At 41.6% G+C, this 17,186-nt stretch overlaps 1 protein-coding gene across 1 annotated transcript; it reads right to left on the bottom strand.

Annotated features, from left to right (window-relative positions):
- Nucleotides 1–263: 263 nt before the first annotated feature.
- On the bottom strand, nt 264–17,038 carry ATOX1 (antioxidant 1 copper chaperone). Its single transcript, XM_060765489.2, has 4 exons — nt 16,918–17,038; nt 11,264–11,339; nt 5,128–5,298; nt 264–493 (listed from the first exon to the last, which is right to left on the bottom strand). The coding sequence occupies exons 1-3, from the start codon at nt 16,921–16,923 to the stop codon at nt 5,174–5,176; spliced, it is 207 nt and encodes a 68-aa protein (XP_060621472.1). The 5' UTR covers nt 16,924–17,038; the 3' UTR covers nt 264–493; nt 5,128–5,173.
- Nucleotides 17,039–17,186: the final 148 nt, after the last annotated feature.

Genomic DNA, 17,186 nt, shown 5'->3' with positions numbered 1-17,186 from the left:
AATATATACTGTATTGTCACCAAACAGAGTACTCCTACAATGAGCGGAAAATCCTTTTGAAACAATCCTCACTTACAGAAAATTCTCTGCATGTGCTGTGGATGGAAGGAGTTATCATACCATGCACCTGGAGGACTCCAGGGTGAGGAAGGCCGCTTTACAATATTACCATGTTGGGTCTGAATAATGGAGGGCCCGGTTGGTAGAAGACTAAGCCCCACTCATACTAACTGGAACTTAAGAAAAGTCCCTGAGTCACAGAATTCAAAATGGAAGCAGTTCCTTTCTTTATTACAATGCCAATTTAAAGAATGCATATGTACTACAAGGAGGAGAAATAAAAATGTGATAAAAACATCTCTTTTGCCACCAAGAGCAGTCTTCTTCCACCCGTTCTTTCTTGTCTAACATCCGGCAGGAGAATTACAATCCAGGAACAGCATTGAGAGAAGCATAAACATCAGTCCTTTTACAGAAGTTTTGTTAAGCATTGCTGAAAAACAAGGAAAGTTAAAGAAAGTTAGACAAGATCACCATCTGCTGGTAGAACACCACAGGAACATTAGCCTCACAGAAACAGAACAAAGGGATCTATGCAACTACATCAGATGCGAAAGGCGCAATATTCTTTGGGCATATATACACACGCATATACATTTTAGGTGTAAAAGGATTTGACCTAAATGGGCAATGAAATGCAGACTACCATCTGTTAACTCAATGTAAGCAAAATCATCACAGTGACTGCTCACAACAACAGTAAATGATGATAATACAGTCAATTTCACAAATTGACACATGTCGTGGGACAGGAAACCATTGTCTCTATTCAAACCCAAATAAACAGATTTGAATTCATTGATAAATTTTGACTAAACCATGTTCATGTGGGAATTTTCCCCTGAAAGACATGTTCAAAAATAGCAACTTTGAGTAAGAAGGGAGTGTGCTAGAGAATGGGATCTACATTTCTACAGTCCTAGGTTTGAACAAAATGAAGCCCGGTTCACAGAGCTGCTAGTAGACTGGTGTATACAGCAGGTGAGATTCACATGGACTAGAAAGATACAAAGTGTGCAGGTCAGAATTACAAGCTTGGTTGGTGGGAACGAGAGAGTGAGCTTTTTTCTCAGTGGTTGCCCTCGATTCTGGAACTCCTTTCTTCCCTGGGAAGCCAGAATGGCCACCCCCCTACTGGCTAAAACCTTTTTATTCTGGCAGGCTTTTAAAGATTAAGGTATTTAAAATCATGTCAAGGACTGCTGTGGTGTTATATGTTTTTATGGATTTAATCTGAATTGTTTAAATACTATTGATATTTAATGCTGCTTCAATATTTGTATATTGTAAATTATATGCTGATGTTTTATGTTAAGCCGCTTTGAGTCTCCTACGGGAGAAATAAATATTATCATAATAGTACTGCACACTCCTTGGCATTTAAGCTATCTTTCTTTCTGTCCCTCATATTGTTCAATGTCTACAAACAGCCATTTTATCAAGTGTTATGTATACATCTAACTTTGTTTCCAGTTGTTAGTTATGTTGGCTGGGGATTCTAAAAGATAAGACTCAAAAAAAGTAATTTTCCTAAACCCTGAAACATAATCACCACTTCGCTTACAGTCTGGGGGTCTACAGCCCTTGTTTGGCATAAAGAGAAAGTGGAATCCACCATCCAAGCACCACTGCCTATGAAGGTGAGAAGCAATGATTCAACCTATCTAAAAGTGGAACACACATGAAAGGGGGGGGGGGTGTAAGGAAGAGAAGGTTTCTTTAACCAGCCCCATTCCATTTGCTTTGTAAATAATATATTAAATGTGCAAATAACCTCCTATATGAAAGAAAACCCCTAGCTTGCCAGAAAGGTATTCAGACTGAATGCCCAGTGTAAAAGGAACAGCTTCTTGCTTTAGTATGGCACCAATACAGGACTCTAAAACTAACGCCCAGGTGGGATGCATGTTCCACACAACTATCAGTGTAATAAACTGAAGGAAGAATTCACCACACACAAGTCATCGGCTGGATGCCTTATTTGCTATCTTTTTCAAACAATGGGACAGCTCTGGTAAACATATTTAGAAATTGTGAGGATGACAGATGAACATAGAATCAGAATAACAGAGTTGGAAGAGACCACATGAGCCATCTAGTCCAACCCCCTGCCATGCAGTAAAAGCACAAGCAAAGTATTCCTGACAGATGGTCTTCCAGACTTTATTTAAAAGTTTCCAAGGAAGGAGCTTCCACCACACTCTGAGGCAGAGAATTCCATTGTTGAACAGTTCATACAGTCAGGAAGTGCTTCCTAATGTTCAGGTGGAATTTCTTTCCTGTAATTTGAACCCATTGCTAGTTTTCAGGGCAGCAGAAAACAAGCCTGTTTCCTCTTCCTTACAACATCCTTTCACATATTTATACATGGCTATCATGTCTCCTCTCAACCTTCTCTTCTGCAGGCTAAACATGCCTAGTTCTTTAAGAGGCTCCTTGTAAGACATAGTATCCAGAACTTTGATCATTTCAGTTGCCTCCTCTGGACACCTTCCAGCTTGTCCATATCTCTTTTAAACTGTGGTGGTCCGAATGGGACACAGAATTCCAGGTGAAATCTGACCAAAGCAGAATAGAGAGGCACCATGACTTCCCTCAATGTAGACACTATACTCCTTTTAATGCAGCCCAAAATCCCATCGGCTTCTGTAGCTGCTGCATCACACTGTTGGCTCATGTTCAAATTGTTGTCCACATAGACTCCAAGATCTTTTTCACATGGACAGTTGTCAAGCCAGGCATTACCCATGCTGTATCTTTGCATTTCCTTTTTTCTGCCTAAGTGTGGTATCTTACATTTGTTAGCTTTGGTCTGGCTCTATTGATGATTTCCAGCAGTAAAAGGCTTGAGCTACCATACTTTGTAAAGGTCCAGTTTCTGACAACTGTATTATGCAATGGGGCAGATTGTGCAAAGGAGGCCAATGACATTGTATGTACAGCAGAATTAGCAGCTTGCACTTTCTTGATTGCTGCTTTGTCCACAGACCATCAGAGTTTGAATATCCCTCACTTAAAAGATTAAGATGAACAAGGCTGCTTCTTTTGGAGGGACATCAAGCTATTATCATGACTCTCATACAAACATCTGAATTGATCTCTGCCCAGATCTCCCTTTAATGCACCTTCGTGCGAATGGAAGATGCATTCAGTCAACCGTGATGTGAATCTCTGTGACAAACAAGGAGCAGAAAGTTACTTCAAATATAACCTACATCAAAATGGCGAGATAGCTTGGAAGTTTCACTAGTCAATTTCACTTCGGGGGGGGGGGGCATGTTCATAAAGCATGGGAAAAGAACATTATTGAGATTGTGGAAAAAGGCTTACATTGTTTTAAACCCTCTCTTCGCAGCTTTACCACCACCACCCACTACAATGAACAAGAAAAAAATCTGTGGCCTTTTGAAACTTACTATTTCTAAGAAAAAGTAAAGATGTTGGAAAAGCAATCTGTTTCTCATCAAGGAAAACAATTGAACAGATGTTCATAACAGTTACATCAGCTGATACATGCATCTGCAACAGGGCTTCCCACATTAGAGAGGGTATTCTTGACTTGCCCATCCCCTATATGAAGTATGGCACAAGCCTGTAAAACCTGTTTTTGCTTCAGACTACAGTAAGACTGCAAAAATGAATGCAGCCAGCAATATTGAAACAATAGTCTGCAAATATCTATAGCTTCAGACACTTAGCCTCCAGATAAATATTCTTAGATGGGATAAAAGGTACCAAGCACACAAAATCCACAGTGTTGTTGGCACAGAGAAAATGTTTTATAGCTAAGCTGAAATCCCACCAATAGCCTTCTTTGAGTTGGGAGCGACTCAGGTTCAGCTTACTCCCTTACCTTTCAGCCTTCTATGTGAAAGAGAACCCATTCTCCTAGCTTGCTACAATGAAATGCAGACTGAATTTTCTATGAAGAAATAATTCCTTCTTACATTAGTATGATACAGTTACACTAAAACTAAGCACAGCTGAAATGCATATTACTCACCATGGTGAGGGCCTAACTAGCCTAAAGCAGGCATCCTCAAACTCTGGCCCTCCAGCTGTTTAGGCCTCCAACTCCCAGAAGCCCTAGCCAGCTTGTTCAATGGTCAGGAATTCTGGGAGTTGGAGGCCCAAACAGCTGGAAGGCTGCAGTTTGAGGATGCCTGGCCTAAAGATACCAGATTCCATCTGATCTTAGAAGGTAAGCAGGGCAGTCCTGGTGAGAACATGGACGGGAGGCTGCCAATAAATACCAGGTGCTGCAGGCTAAATTTCAGAGGGAGGAACTGGCAAGCAACCCCTGTGTAGTCCTTCTCTAAGGAATCCTTTGACATTCATGAAATCGCCATTAAGTCGACAGGGGACCTGAAGGCATATACACATAAACACTACTGTGAATGTAAAACCTGACACCAGAGAAGGAATGCAGCATTTTGAAGTTCTCAGCTGGTAACTCTCCATGCTAAATAGCTTGACTAGCACTTGGGGTGTGCTTGTGCCAACCGTCTCTAACATGCCAAGCCCATAGAGTCCTACTGTCTATTGTATCAGCATTGTGGTCTATGAGACAGCCACAGCTCAGACTGAAAAAGTACCATATATTACACATTGATAATATTATTTATTTGTATATTGTAGATTTTTAACTGTTGCATATCTTACCTGTAAGGAAGCATACATTTTTATTTTAAGATACAGCTGTCCAAAAATGTGAATAATAATTATAATAACTAATGCAATGACACTACAGTCAGCTCTCCACATATCCTGGGGTTAGAGGCACAGGATGCAAGCATTAGTAAGTTAGTAGCATGATGACATCACACCACACCTTTTATTAACTATGTGGATCTCTATTTCTAAGTACATTTTACCTAAGAGGTAGATTTATCTTTACTGTAGTCTCTCCTGAGCAGGCACAACTCGGAGATGTTGGACTGCAGTGTCCATCATCTCTTAATAGCACACTGGGGACTGTAGATGATGAGTAGTATAATCCAACATATCTGGGCAACCCCAAGGCAAAACAGTTCATCTTAGTGCTTATGAGTATTTCTGGCAACTGACCTTTACTGCAGCAAAGTAGTCTCACCAGGCACATGTTCCCATGTGATTACTTCTCTCCAATATAAGAGGCATTCTTCCCTGTTTTCTTCAGCGTATCCAACAATGTGTCGACACTATGCTCCGACTCAACACTCACTTTTTTGTTAGGGAGGTCAATTTCAAACTGAACACCTGAGTCAAGAGATACAATATACAGATAGGACATTGAGAAATTATTAACTCAAGATATTCCCTACCCATAACCTAGTATTTTTACAACAATCAAAGTCTAGCAGTAATTATGGTAGTTGTAGAGGGTCCTTGGTGTTCACTAAAGGCCCTTCCACACAGCCATATATCCCAGAATATCAAGGCAGCCGAATCAACCCTGGCGATCAATGGGGTGACAGATGTCGCAGCCAGATCGCCCTCACATCCGCTTCGGCAGCACATATACTAAAATTGGAACGATACAGAGAAATATCAAGGCAGAAAAACCCACATTATCTGAGTGTGGACTCAGATAACCAGTTTAAAGCAGATATTGTGGGATTTTCTGCCTTGATATTCTAGGATATAGGGCTGTGTGGAAGGGCCCTTAGATTTTGGTTCTGGGAGCCCTGTGGATACCAGAATATGTGGATGTTCAAGTCCCACTACATACAATGGTAAAGTCTCTTATATAAAATGGCAAAATATAGTTTACTCTTTGGATCTCCCTGCAACAATATTTTCAAGCTGTGGATGACTGAATCTATGGGTTAAGAGGCCAACTGTATTAATAAGCAGCTTAAGTTTACTCTAAAGTTGCCATAAGTCAGAAAAGACTTGAAGGTATAAATCATGAACAACAATAATTTTTACAAACCTGATACTTCTCGATTAGCTCATTTTTCCAACAAAGGAAATGTAACCTAACTGACATGAAAGACTGGCCCATTGTGACAGATACCTTACCTTTATCCAGCCTGACTCCAAAGCTCCAAACCCTAGGAAACCTGCCATTCACCCTGCCCTTGTTCGCCAAGTGTTCCCTTGTTGGATTGGGTTGGATTACTAGGCCTCAGTAGGACCCCTTAAATGTGGATTTATAGCTGTGTTATGTGGCTTCTTAGGTCCCTCCTACACTGCCATATAATCTATTTTATCAAAGCAGATAATCCACAATATCTGCTTTGAACTGGATTATCAGAGGCCCCATCTACACTGTCATATAATCCAGGTTATCAAAGCAGATAATCCACATGATCTGATTATCTGGCAATGGAGACTCATATAATCGAATTCAAAGTTGAAAATCTGGGATCAGATTCTGGGATATAGAGAAGTGCAGAGGGGGACTTAGAGCCCTTCCATACAACAATATAACCCAATTCAAAGCAGATAACGTGGAATTTTATACAGCTGAGTGGAAGGGGCCTTAGTTTTCATATGCAGAGTCTGACTCCAATTTGATAGAAGCCAGAGACAGGTACAAACCAACAGCAAGGATAGATCAAACATGGTAGAAAAATATAATAGTCTATAAAATTATCTGTACTTTAAACTCTTCAAACATAGGTAGCCTTCTCTTATTTTCCAAATCCAAAACACTTTCTACTTCTGCTCCAATCCATGTCTCTATCAGCAAAAAGCCCTGTCTGTGTGGATTTCAAACCCTGTCAGTGCCAGTTCAAACCCTCTTTGAATTCTCTCAGAGGCAAGTACCTGCCTCTTGATATATTTGGTTCTCCCAGGCTTCCCGGGTGTGACAGGCTGCCTTTAAGCCACATCTGCATAGTGTGTACTTCACACGCATGCTGTGCCTTGCACAGCTGCATTCAATGGCTTTTTCAAGTAATGGAAATGATTTTGACAGAAAAGAGTAGGCTAGCATAGTCTTATGTCTTAAACATTATTTTTCTATATAGAAGAAATTCATAGTGATCATCCAAATGAAAATATCAGTGACTTCCAAAATAGGAGCCACACTTGTGAAGGAACTGACATGAAGTCTGCATATCTGAGATTCATACCTGAGATGTCATGCCATTCTATCAAAGGGATAATGCAAGTAAAAAATCAACCACTGCTGTGCACTCCTTCAAACCCCACTGAAAGTAACTCAAAGAGTCTTGCAAAGATGTACAGCACAACACCGACTAACCAGGTGCAACTATTTTTAATGACAACTCTCTTGGCCAGTTTCAGCTTAAACCCCATTAGTATATATGACAATATGAAGCTTTTTGTCCCAATACATTCTGATGAAGGAAGGAACGACAGGAAACAGCAACGCCTCTCACTCAGAGCAAAGCACAAAGTAAAGCCAAATGGGAGACTAAACAGAATAGTTTGAGTGCTGGACTAGGAAACTGAGATACCAGGGCTTGAATCCCCATTCTGCTTTGGAAACCTAATAGGCATATTACATTCTTTCTACCTTTAAGGAAGGCAAGGACAACCCCCTCTGAACAAACCTTGCCAAGCAAACCCTGTGATAGCTTTGTATTAGGGTCATCATAAGTCAGAAATGTTCTGAAGGCATGCAACAACAGTGCCAAATGAGCCAGAACCTCTCCAACTATAGAAAGTAACATTCAACAAGTTTTATTAATCAGCTACAGATGAAAATCATGTTTCCTCCCAGGTATTCTGCAGCTGATAACTGGACCCATAAGATGTCCCTGTTAATTGAACTTTAGGAGATAAAACCATACTATTAAGATTAATCATTGCCACATTCAATCAAACAGCATTTGTTTGTCTTTTATATATTTCTATTGGTTTTGTCAGGAGTGACTTGAGAAATGAGAGTGGATTCTGATTTTATTGTTGAGGCGTTATGATTGTTACACTGTTGTTAATTGTTGATGTTATAATCTGTTTTAATTGCATTATACTGTTTTGTGATATTTTGCATTGTTGTATAAACCACTTTGAGTCGCCTAAGGGCTGAGAAAAGCGGTATAGAAATAAAGTAAATAAATAAATAAATAAATAAACTGCAAGGTGCTTCTGGTGTGAGAGAATTGGCTGTCTGCAAGGACTTTGCCCAGTGGATGCCCAGATGTTTTTGGTGTTTTGCCATCCTTGTGGGAGGTTTCTCTCATGTACCTGCATGGGAAGCTGGAGCTGACAGAGGGAGCTTATCTGCACTCTGCCTGGATTCAAACCTCCAATCTGTCAGTCTTCAGTCCTGCCAGCACAAGGGTTTAACCCACTGCACCACCAAGGCCTCCATTATATTTCTATTAATCAAAGAAATCTATCTGGGTCAGTAGAACTCTCTCATCTTCTGAGAAAGACTGTAAAAAAAAACCTCCACCTACAGCATGGTTCATGACACGATCTCCCTCCCTTATTTTCTGAATCATCAGTTGAAAGCATGTCTGTCTAGACTAGTTTCTCACAAAGCTTCAATTTTTAAGCTCTCTTTTTTCTCAGCAGCCTGAAGCCTCTTTTCTTGCAGTTCCTTCCTGACATTATCCCAGGAGTTCCAGCACAGTCTTTTCAGGATCAAAGAAAAATATCTTTGAGCAGGGAGTTATATTTTGGGAATCACAGACTGATTCCATGGACCATTTAGTCCAATTTCCTGTTATGAAGGAATACGTAATTAAAGCAGTCCCATCCAACCTCTGAATGAAGACCTCCAAAGAAGAAGTGCCAACACCCTTCAGATGTCGACCTCTATTCTCTCTGTCTTTCTGAGTCCTGTGTATGTCTAGAAAGATGTTATTTCAGTGTTCAAACCAATTCTATGAGAAGGCCAGTGACTTTAGTCCTGTCTTTCCTAGGTGTAGAGTGGGAAGGGTTGTGGCCAAATTGTGCCTCCCTTTTTGAGGTCTCCTCTGTGCTCTTTCTAATTTGGTGGCCGATTCTGCTCACAAAAATATTTGAAAGCAGTTAAATGAGACAGAAGAGATTCAAAATAAAGAAGCCGAAGAAGAACATGAGAAATAGAGGCATGCACGGATTGTGCCTAACCCTGGTTTTGTATCCATTTATATATGTTATCCCCTGTTCCTTTACATTCCTTTTTTGCAAAGATAACTTAAATATTAGCTACTGAGCTATACTTAGACAAAGCTTCTGCAGACTTTATATTTCTCCCAGCCTCTTACATTTTCCTCTTCTCCATCCCTATTCTCTGGACAGCCCTGAGGTCTTCAGTGTACTTAGCCTCTAACATGGAAGCCTCTAGAAACATGCAGATCCATGCATGCTTGTTGAAATTTTAAGCTATTTCCTCCACATTTCAATTTGGCACATAGATCTGTATTTTATTTATTCACTGTGTTGCTTTGTTTTCATAAGCTAGTTAACTCCCTATGAGAAGTCACAAAGCAACACTTCTTTGTTTCAAAACCAAGCCAGTTCTGATTCAATGCATGTTAAATAAAAAGCCCCTGAGAACCAGCTCCTTGTTTGTGTATCTGTGTTACTAGAACAAATCTGGTGAGATGGATGACTAGCCAAGGTTCAAAGATTACTTGCTTGCATATATCTCAGAATGGACATGCATTTATGCACATGCCCACAAAGGACACTGGATAACAAGAGCATATATATATGGCTCAGAAAACATGTAGAATTTGTTTTCAAGGAGAGATGTGAACAATCTATTTAAACTCTAATGAGCTAAAGGTTCTTTTGTGTCAGTAACCATGTGGATGCGGTTGCACAATTCTTGCATCATGGACAGTGGACATATACCTTTTCCGTGTGCAGTAGGAATAGGACTGGTTATTGTGTGTATTATCCATCCAATACATATGGCCTTAAATTGACACATTGGTAGATATTTCTTAAAAGGTAAGCTTTTTAAGTGCTGAGTGCTGCCACCAAGCACAATTCAAAGTGCTGGCTTTAGCCTATAAAGCCCTAAACGGTTCTGGCCCAGCTTACCCCTCCAACATATGAACCATCTAGGAGATTAAGATCATCTGGGGAGGCCCTGCTCTCGGTCCCGCCTTCTTCATAGGCACAACTGATGGGGATGAGAGACAGGGCCTTCTCAGTGGTGGCTCCTCAGCTGTAGAACTCCCTCCCTAGGAATACTAGATCAGCCCCCTCCCTCCTGATCTTCCATAGAAAAGTGAAAATGTGGCTTTTTGAGCAAGCCTTTGGGAACCAGAATAAAATACAGCCTGCCCCGCCTCCTAGTTATCTGCTGGGGTTTAGTTCCAGGACTATCTATGAATACCAAAATCCATGAGTGCTCAAATCCCATTAAATGATGTCCTTTATATAAAATGGCAGAAACATGGTTTAATTTTGGGATTTAAAAATATGTTTAAGTCATGGATGGTTGAATCTATGGATACAGAGGGTTTACTGTACATGTGATTCTGAAACATTACAGAATTCCTAACATGGAAGGAATTTCTGTGTAGCTTGTTTTGAAGATCTTTCAAAGCCCTGCAACTGTTAGCCTAACAACATTTGGGCAAGTGATTTGTCACCTGATAAGTTAAGGACTACAGCATGCTCACCGCTTCCTGCAGAAACAATTGCAGTTATAGAGAGAACCATCAATAATGAGAAAAAAAAATACTGAACAAATTCTTATAATAGAGCAGAGGATATCTGCCTGTCATAAATGAAGTTTTCTCTATTTCACTATGACTTATGGGGTATAAAGTAAATACTGCTTGTCAAGAATCAATAATTAGTTACTGACTGGACTACTTGCATTAGGAGGAAAAACAGCAGTGATCAAGTTGTTTTAGCTACAGCAGAGAAAGAAGCAAAAACTGCACTGCAATCTTTTAAATTAGGGGTGAGGAATGTTACCAGACTGCAGCTGCCATCATCCATAGACAATACAGCCATGAGGGAAGCATGATGGATATTGCAGTCTAACAATAGCTGGAGAAACAGAATTTCCCAACCCTCTTTTAAATTTGAGCAGGCTATATATATAGGATATGCAAGCAAAACATCATACAACCTGGAAAACACCCACAGTTCTAGACAAATACAATTTACAATGCAAGAGGATAGCTGTCTACTTATCTTTATTTAAGGTTGATGCAATATTTGGTGAAGGATTCAAAGTGCAGTGACCTGCCCTTTCAGCAATAGGATTTTGGATGCCTTACCCTGTACCAACAGGTATTTTTAAAGTACAATACCAAAAAGATGCAAGAGGTCAGGCACTAGTACCACTTACCTCCCAGCTTGTTGAGAACCCGGGTGACAGCATTGGAGCATCCTTCACAGGTCATGTCTACGAAGAACTCATGTTTCTGAAAACATGAGAGGAAATATTGGAGAGGCCATTGAAACAGATCCTTTGGGCAACAGTACAAATTATGAAATAAAGACAAGCCAGTAGGCAAAACTCTACCCCCCACCCCTTGATATGATGGAACTATAAACTTCTCCTTCTCCATCCACTGTTTGTGCAGGGTGAGTTCTGCACCAATGTGCATGAAAGGTACCATGTTGGGAAATGTTTGCTGCAGGACAATATCCAATGTGGCTTTGGATCCCACAATCATAATCTTTGCAAAAAAACCCAAAAAACCCCCCTTCAGATTCTTGATTATGGCCCCTTCCACACAGATTAATAAAATCCCACATTCTCTGCTTTGAACTGGAATATATTGCAGTGTGGACTCAGATATCCCAGTTCAAAGCAGTTATTGTGGGATTTTCTGCCTTGATATTCTGGGTTATATTGCTGTGTGGTAGGGCCCCTATGTCTCCCCCCAAACAGTGCTGCAGAGCCAGCATGGTGTTGTGGTTTGGATATTGAACTAGGGCTCCAGAAGACCAGGGTTTGAAACCTTGCACAACCATGGAAACCCACTGTGTGACGTTGTGCAAGTCACACTACTTAAGGACCCTTCCACACAGGCCTATATACCAGAATATCAAGGCAGAAAATCCCACCATATTTGCTTTGAACTGGGTTATCTGAGTCCACACTCAGATAATGTGGGATTTTCTGCCTTGATATTCTGGGATATACGGCTATGTGGAAGGGCCCTAAGATGAAGACAATTACAAACCTTGGGAATAAATCTTATCAAGAAAACACTACAAGCGGATGTCCATAGGTTGGAATCACATAACAAGAATCACATTGGTTTCAAAAGAAAAATGTTTTAACAATGTATCACTGGCCAAAACAACATAGTTTGCAGAAGACACCAAATTGGGAGGGATAGCCAATACTCCAGAGGACAGGAGCAGGATTCAAAATGATCTTGACAGATTATAGAGATGGGCCGAAACTAACAAAATGAAGTTCAACAGTGACAAATGCAAGATACTCAACTTTGGCAGGAAAAACGAAATGCAAAGATACAGAATGGGGGACACCTGGCTCGAGAGCAGTACGTGTGAAAAAGATCTTGGAGTCCTCGTGGACAACAAGTTAAACATGAGCCAACAATGTGATGTGGCGGCAAAAAAAGCCAATGGGATTTTGGCCTGCATCAATAGGAGCATAGTGTCTAGATCTAGGGAAGTCATGCTACCCCTCTGTTCTGCTTTGGTTAGACCACACCTGGAATATTGTGTCCAATTCTGGGCACCACAATTCAAGAGAGATATTGACAAGCGGGAATGTGTCCAGAGGAGAGCGACTAAAATGATAAAAGGTCTGGAGAACAAGCCCTATGAGGAGCGGCTAAAGGAGCTGGGCATGTTTAGCCTGAAGAAGAGAAGGCTGAGAGGGGATATGATAGCCATGTATAAATATGTGAGAGGAAGCCACAGAGAGGAGGGAGCAAGCTTGTTTTCTGCTTCCCTGGAGACTAGGACGCGGAACAATGGCTTCAAACTACAAGAGAGGAGATTCCATCTGAACATGAGGAAGAACTTCCTGACTGTGAGAGCCGTTCAGCAGTGGAACTCTCTGCCCCGGAGTGTGGTGGAGGCTCCTTCTTTGGAAGCTTTTAAACAGAGGCTGGATGGCCATCTGTCAGGGGTGATTTGAATGCAATATTCCTGCTTCTTGGCAGGGGGTTGGACTGGATGGCCCATGAGGTCTCTTCCAACTCTTTGATTCTATGATTCTATGATTCTATTCTATGATTCTATATGATAGATGGTGTATTGCCCAAATTTCATTGGTTCTTCTTACTTTTCCTAAACATGACTGTGTAACAATATTTCAGATAAATTAGAGCATTTCTGATCACTTCTTTCTGTTTTTGCTTTCTATTTCACTTTTGCTTTCTTTTCTGTGTTTCCTTAAATCTTATTCCAGGTACACAAAGCAGAATTTTAAAAATAAATACATAAAATTGGACATGTTCTCAAAAAACCACCTGGCTACAAAATCTGTTTCAGAAAAAAATGCAGTATCTGAACCAGTGTCTGTAATGATGACCTGCTTATTTATATCTCCCTAGTCTTACCTCCACTAACACTTGATCTCAAGTAATTTTCACCACCATCTATTAACTAGGAAAAATCTACATTAGAAAGGTTAGTAATACTTTTGTCTTTTCCCTGTGTGAACCATGAATCACTCAGAGATTAATAAGACGTGGCAAATTCTGGATCCTTCCTAAATGGACCAATCCCAAGTGAGCTGTGTGTTGCTGTGCACTGTTGCTACAGCTTACAGAACAGCATGGGAATAAAAAGTCAGTCTTTGAATGACTAACCGGTTTTTCTTGGTACCACTAAAGACGCAATTTACAGAAGCGAAGCTGGAAATTGGCCTGGTATCCAAGCCAGACATTCAAATATGTGTTGTGGTTGGTGGAGTCAGAAATGGACATAAGGCCTCATGATGCAGAAATGTCAGCCTCCAGCCACCTTTCAAAAGGTCTAGTTCACCTCCAGTTTCAAGGCCAGCCCAAGACATTTCGTTGCTTGAGAACAAGACAGGGCTGGGTCGCTGTGAGTTTTCTGGGCTGTATGGCCATGTTCCAGAAGCATTCTTTCCTGACTTTTCACCCACATTCATGGCAGGCATCCTGAGAGGTTGTGAGGTCTGTTGGAAACTAGGCAAGGGAACTCTTGTCTGCTTGATGCATGACAAGAAGATAGGGCTTCTTCTCACTCTGCTAAGTTTTACCAGATTTTGCAAAAGTTTTTTTTTTTTTACTTCAGCTCCCAGAATCTCCCAGCCAGTATGGCCAATGGGACCTGCAGTCATGGCTGGGAGAATCTGAGTGTTGTAAGTCAACAACCCTGACTCTTACAGCAACACTGGTGATAGGGCAACATCGGACACTGCATTTGAGGGCAGCTGGCTAACTTAGGGAACACAGAAGAACTTGTTTGCTAACTATACATTAACATATAGTGCTTGAGGCAGCTGCTTCACCCTGCCTATTAGTGAGGCCAGATATGTCTAGCTTCTCTAGATGATGGTGGAGGGAGGAGAGAAATGATCAATCTTTGCATTAAGCAGTAGATGCCTCCTTACGTCTTTTTCCCCCTCTATTATTGCTCTTAAAGTCAACAGTCAAGTTCTGCAAGGGGCTCTTTTGTATTTTTTGTTCTAGAATGATAAAGGCATGTGCAAGATCTTATAGCACAGGCAAATCTTGCTCACACATGAACTCTTTTTGCCTAAAAGAAATACAGTAGAGTCTCACTTATCCAACCTTCGCTCATCCAACATTCTGTATTATCCAACACTATCTGACTCCCACCTGGATCCACAGTTGTTTCAATACACTGCAATGGGTTGGTGTTAAATTTGTAAATACAGTAATTACTACATAATGTTACCATGTATTGAACTGCTTTTTCTGTCAATTTGTTGTAAAAAAAGTTTTAGTGCTTAATTTGTAAAATCATAACGTAATTTGACGTTTAATAGGTTTTTCCTTAATCTTTCCTTATTAGCCAACATTTTTGCTTATCCAACATACTGCTGGCCGGTTTTATTGTATAAGCGAGACTTTACTGTATAGCACAGTAAGGGACCAATCCTTCGACTAATCACTGGGGCCAGAGCTTGGAGAAGTTACTTTTTTGGTTTTTTTTTGGATTCCTGCGTTCCTCCATCAGCTTGATTAACACTATTGTGGCTCGAGGAATCTGAGGTTGGGAGTCCAAAGACCCCTGATATTTCCCCAATGTTTACTGCATTTAGGCCCAGAAGGTCACTTGTGTGGGCAAACACCCTCGCTGGACTGTGGTCAGGCTTAAAGTTCATACAGCTTTTTAAGCCAGGCTACAGCTGTTTGTCTGACATAATCACTGTACTGCTGAAGTTACTTCTGAGAGATGTCTTGAAGCAAAACCTTTTATTTCTCAGGAAGGAACAAACTCTTTAACTGGCTTTGCCTTCACTGGATAGTTCTTCTGGGCCTCTGTGTGTGTGTGTGTGTGTGTGTGTGTGTGTGTGTGTGTCTTGCCAGGTCTTGAGTGATCCTCTTCATCTCTCAGGTTGCATTCAGGGGTTCCAAAAAGTCCACACAGAAGGAGACAACAAGGTCTTTGTGCACCTTAAGACATTTATCATGGCACAAACCTGACAAAGTGGGCACTGATCCACAAAAAACTAGGGCAGTATAAACATGTGAGTAACAGCCAACCATTCCCAAAACGACTTGAGCTGGCTTAATGCTGCAACTTAATCACACACACACACACACACACACACACAATATAAACCCAAAGCAAAACAAAATAATAAAACAGAAGTTAAGCTACAATTTTACAAAGGACAACTAAATACACCATTTGAACAGTCATCATTAAGGGTTTTAACAGTCATCAGGAATGGTTTTATCTTCACTATAGCGGAGCAAAACATCTCATTCCATATGCCAACAAGGGTGAGGCTCCTCTGCTTGTTGTTCCTGTGTGCGTTCCAGTTAGTGCTGACTTCTGATGACCCTAAAGCCATTATGGGGTTTCTGAGGCTGAGAGTGTGTGACTTGGCCAAGGTCACTCAATGGGTCTCGATGGCCAAGTGAGGAATCGAACCCTGGTCTCTGGAGTGGCACTCCAACACTGAAACTACTGCAACACGTTCTATATGAGTTGAATCAAAAGGGTTGCAAAACTTCTCTTCAAAACGTATGGGGTGAAATCCTAGAGAGCCTTTCTCAAACTATACAGCAGGCATGGGTAAACTTCGGCCCTCCAGGTGTTTTGGACTTCAACTCCCACAATTCCTAACAGCCTACCAATTGCCCATGCCTGCTATACATCATCCCTTTATCACATCCCTTGCAGATAGGATCTCCACTGAAACATTAGGGTGTTTGGTTGAGAACCATCTTAAACCAGTGGTTCTCAACCTGTGGGTCTCCAGGTGCTTTGGCCTACAACTCCCATAAATCCCAGCCAGTTTGCCAGCTGTTCGGATTTCTGGGAGTTGAAGGCCAAAACATCTGGGGACCCACAGGTTGAGAACCGCTGTCTTAGATCCATCTTGTGTAGTGAAAACATTCAACTGGATTGGCTTTGGGACTATATTTGAATTCTTCATTTTCCATATCAGCAGTCAGGCACTGTTATTAATAACAAGCCAATTTAACTGTCATGATTGAATGCTACAGAATCATAGAATTTGTAGTTTTGCAAGATCTATTAGAGTTCTCTGTCCACGAGTGCTGATGCCTCACCAAACTACAGCTCTTATGATTCCGTGGCACTAAGCCGTGGCAGTTAAGGTGCTGTCAAACTGCATTAATTCTGTAGTGTAGATGCATCCTGGGCCTGAGGATCTGATTTAGCAGATCTCGTTTTCTTTTGGGCAGGGAAGGGGAGGTTGTTGTAGCAATGATTGGGGGGGGGGGGAGTGGATCCCTTGCTCCATCCTTGGCTCCCCCGCTGTTGCCCTGACCCTTTTCCCGGCCCAAACCCAGCCCCTTGGAGCCGCCTTTGGAAGTCACCCACCGGCATGGCTGCTGCGGCTGCTTCCCTTCTGCCAGTCACCGGAACGGAGAAGCAGCCTCTTCCCCACCTTCCTCCGCAATAATGAAAGGCCAAGGAAGCCCCGCCCACCGCTGGCTAGCCACGCCCACTCCCCGCCTATTTCAGCCTTCGACCGCGGGAGGAGGGGGGGCTAAGAAGCGCCCTTCCTTCCTTGCGCCGCCAGGGGGAGCCATTCCGTTGGCAGGGAGTGACGCGCCACGCTATTCTCTCTGCACATGCTCAGAGGCGCG

Source organism: Anolis sagrei, chromosome 2 (genome assembly GCF_037176765.1).
Source record: "Anolis sagrei isolate rAnoSag1 chromosome 2, rAnoSag1.mat, whole genome shotgun sequence".
NCBI classification, from domain to species: Eukaryota; Metazoa; Chordata; class Lepidosauria; order Squamata; family Dactyloidae; genus Anolis; species Anolis sagrei.
The sequence above is the reverse complement of the archived record's forward strand: the minus strand, read 5'-3'. Positions and strand labels throughout refer to the sequence as shown.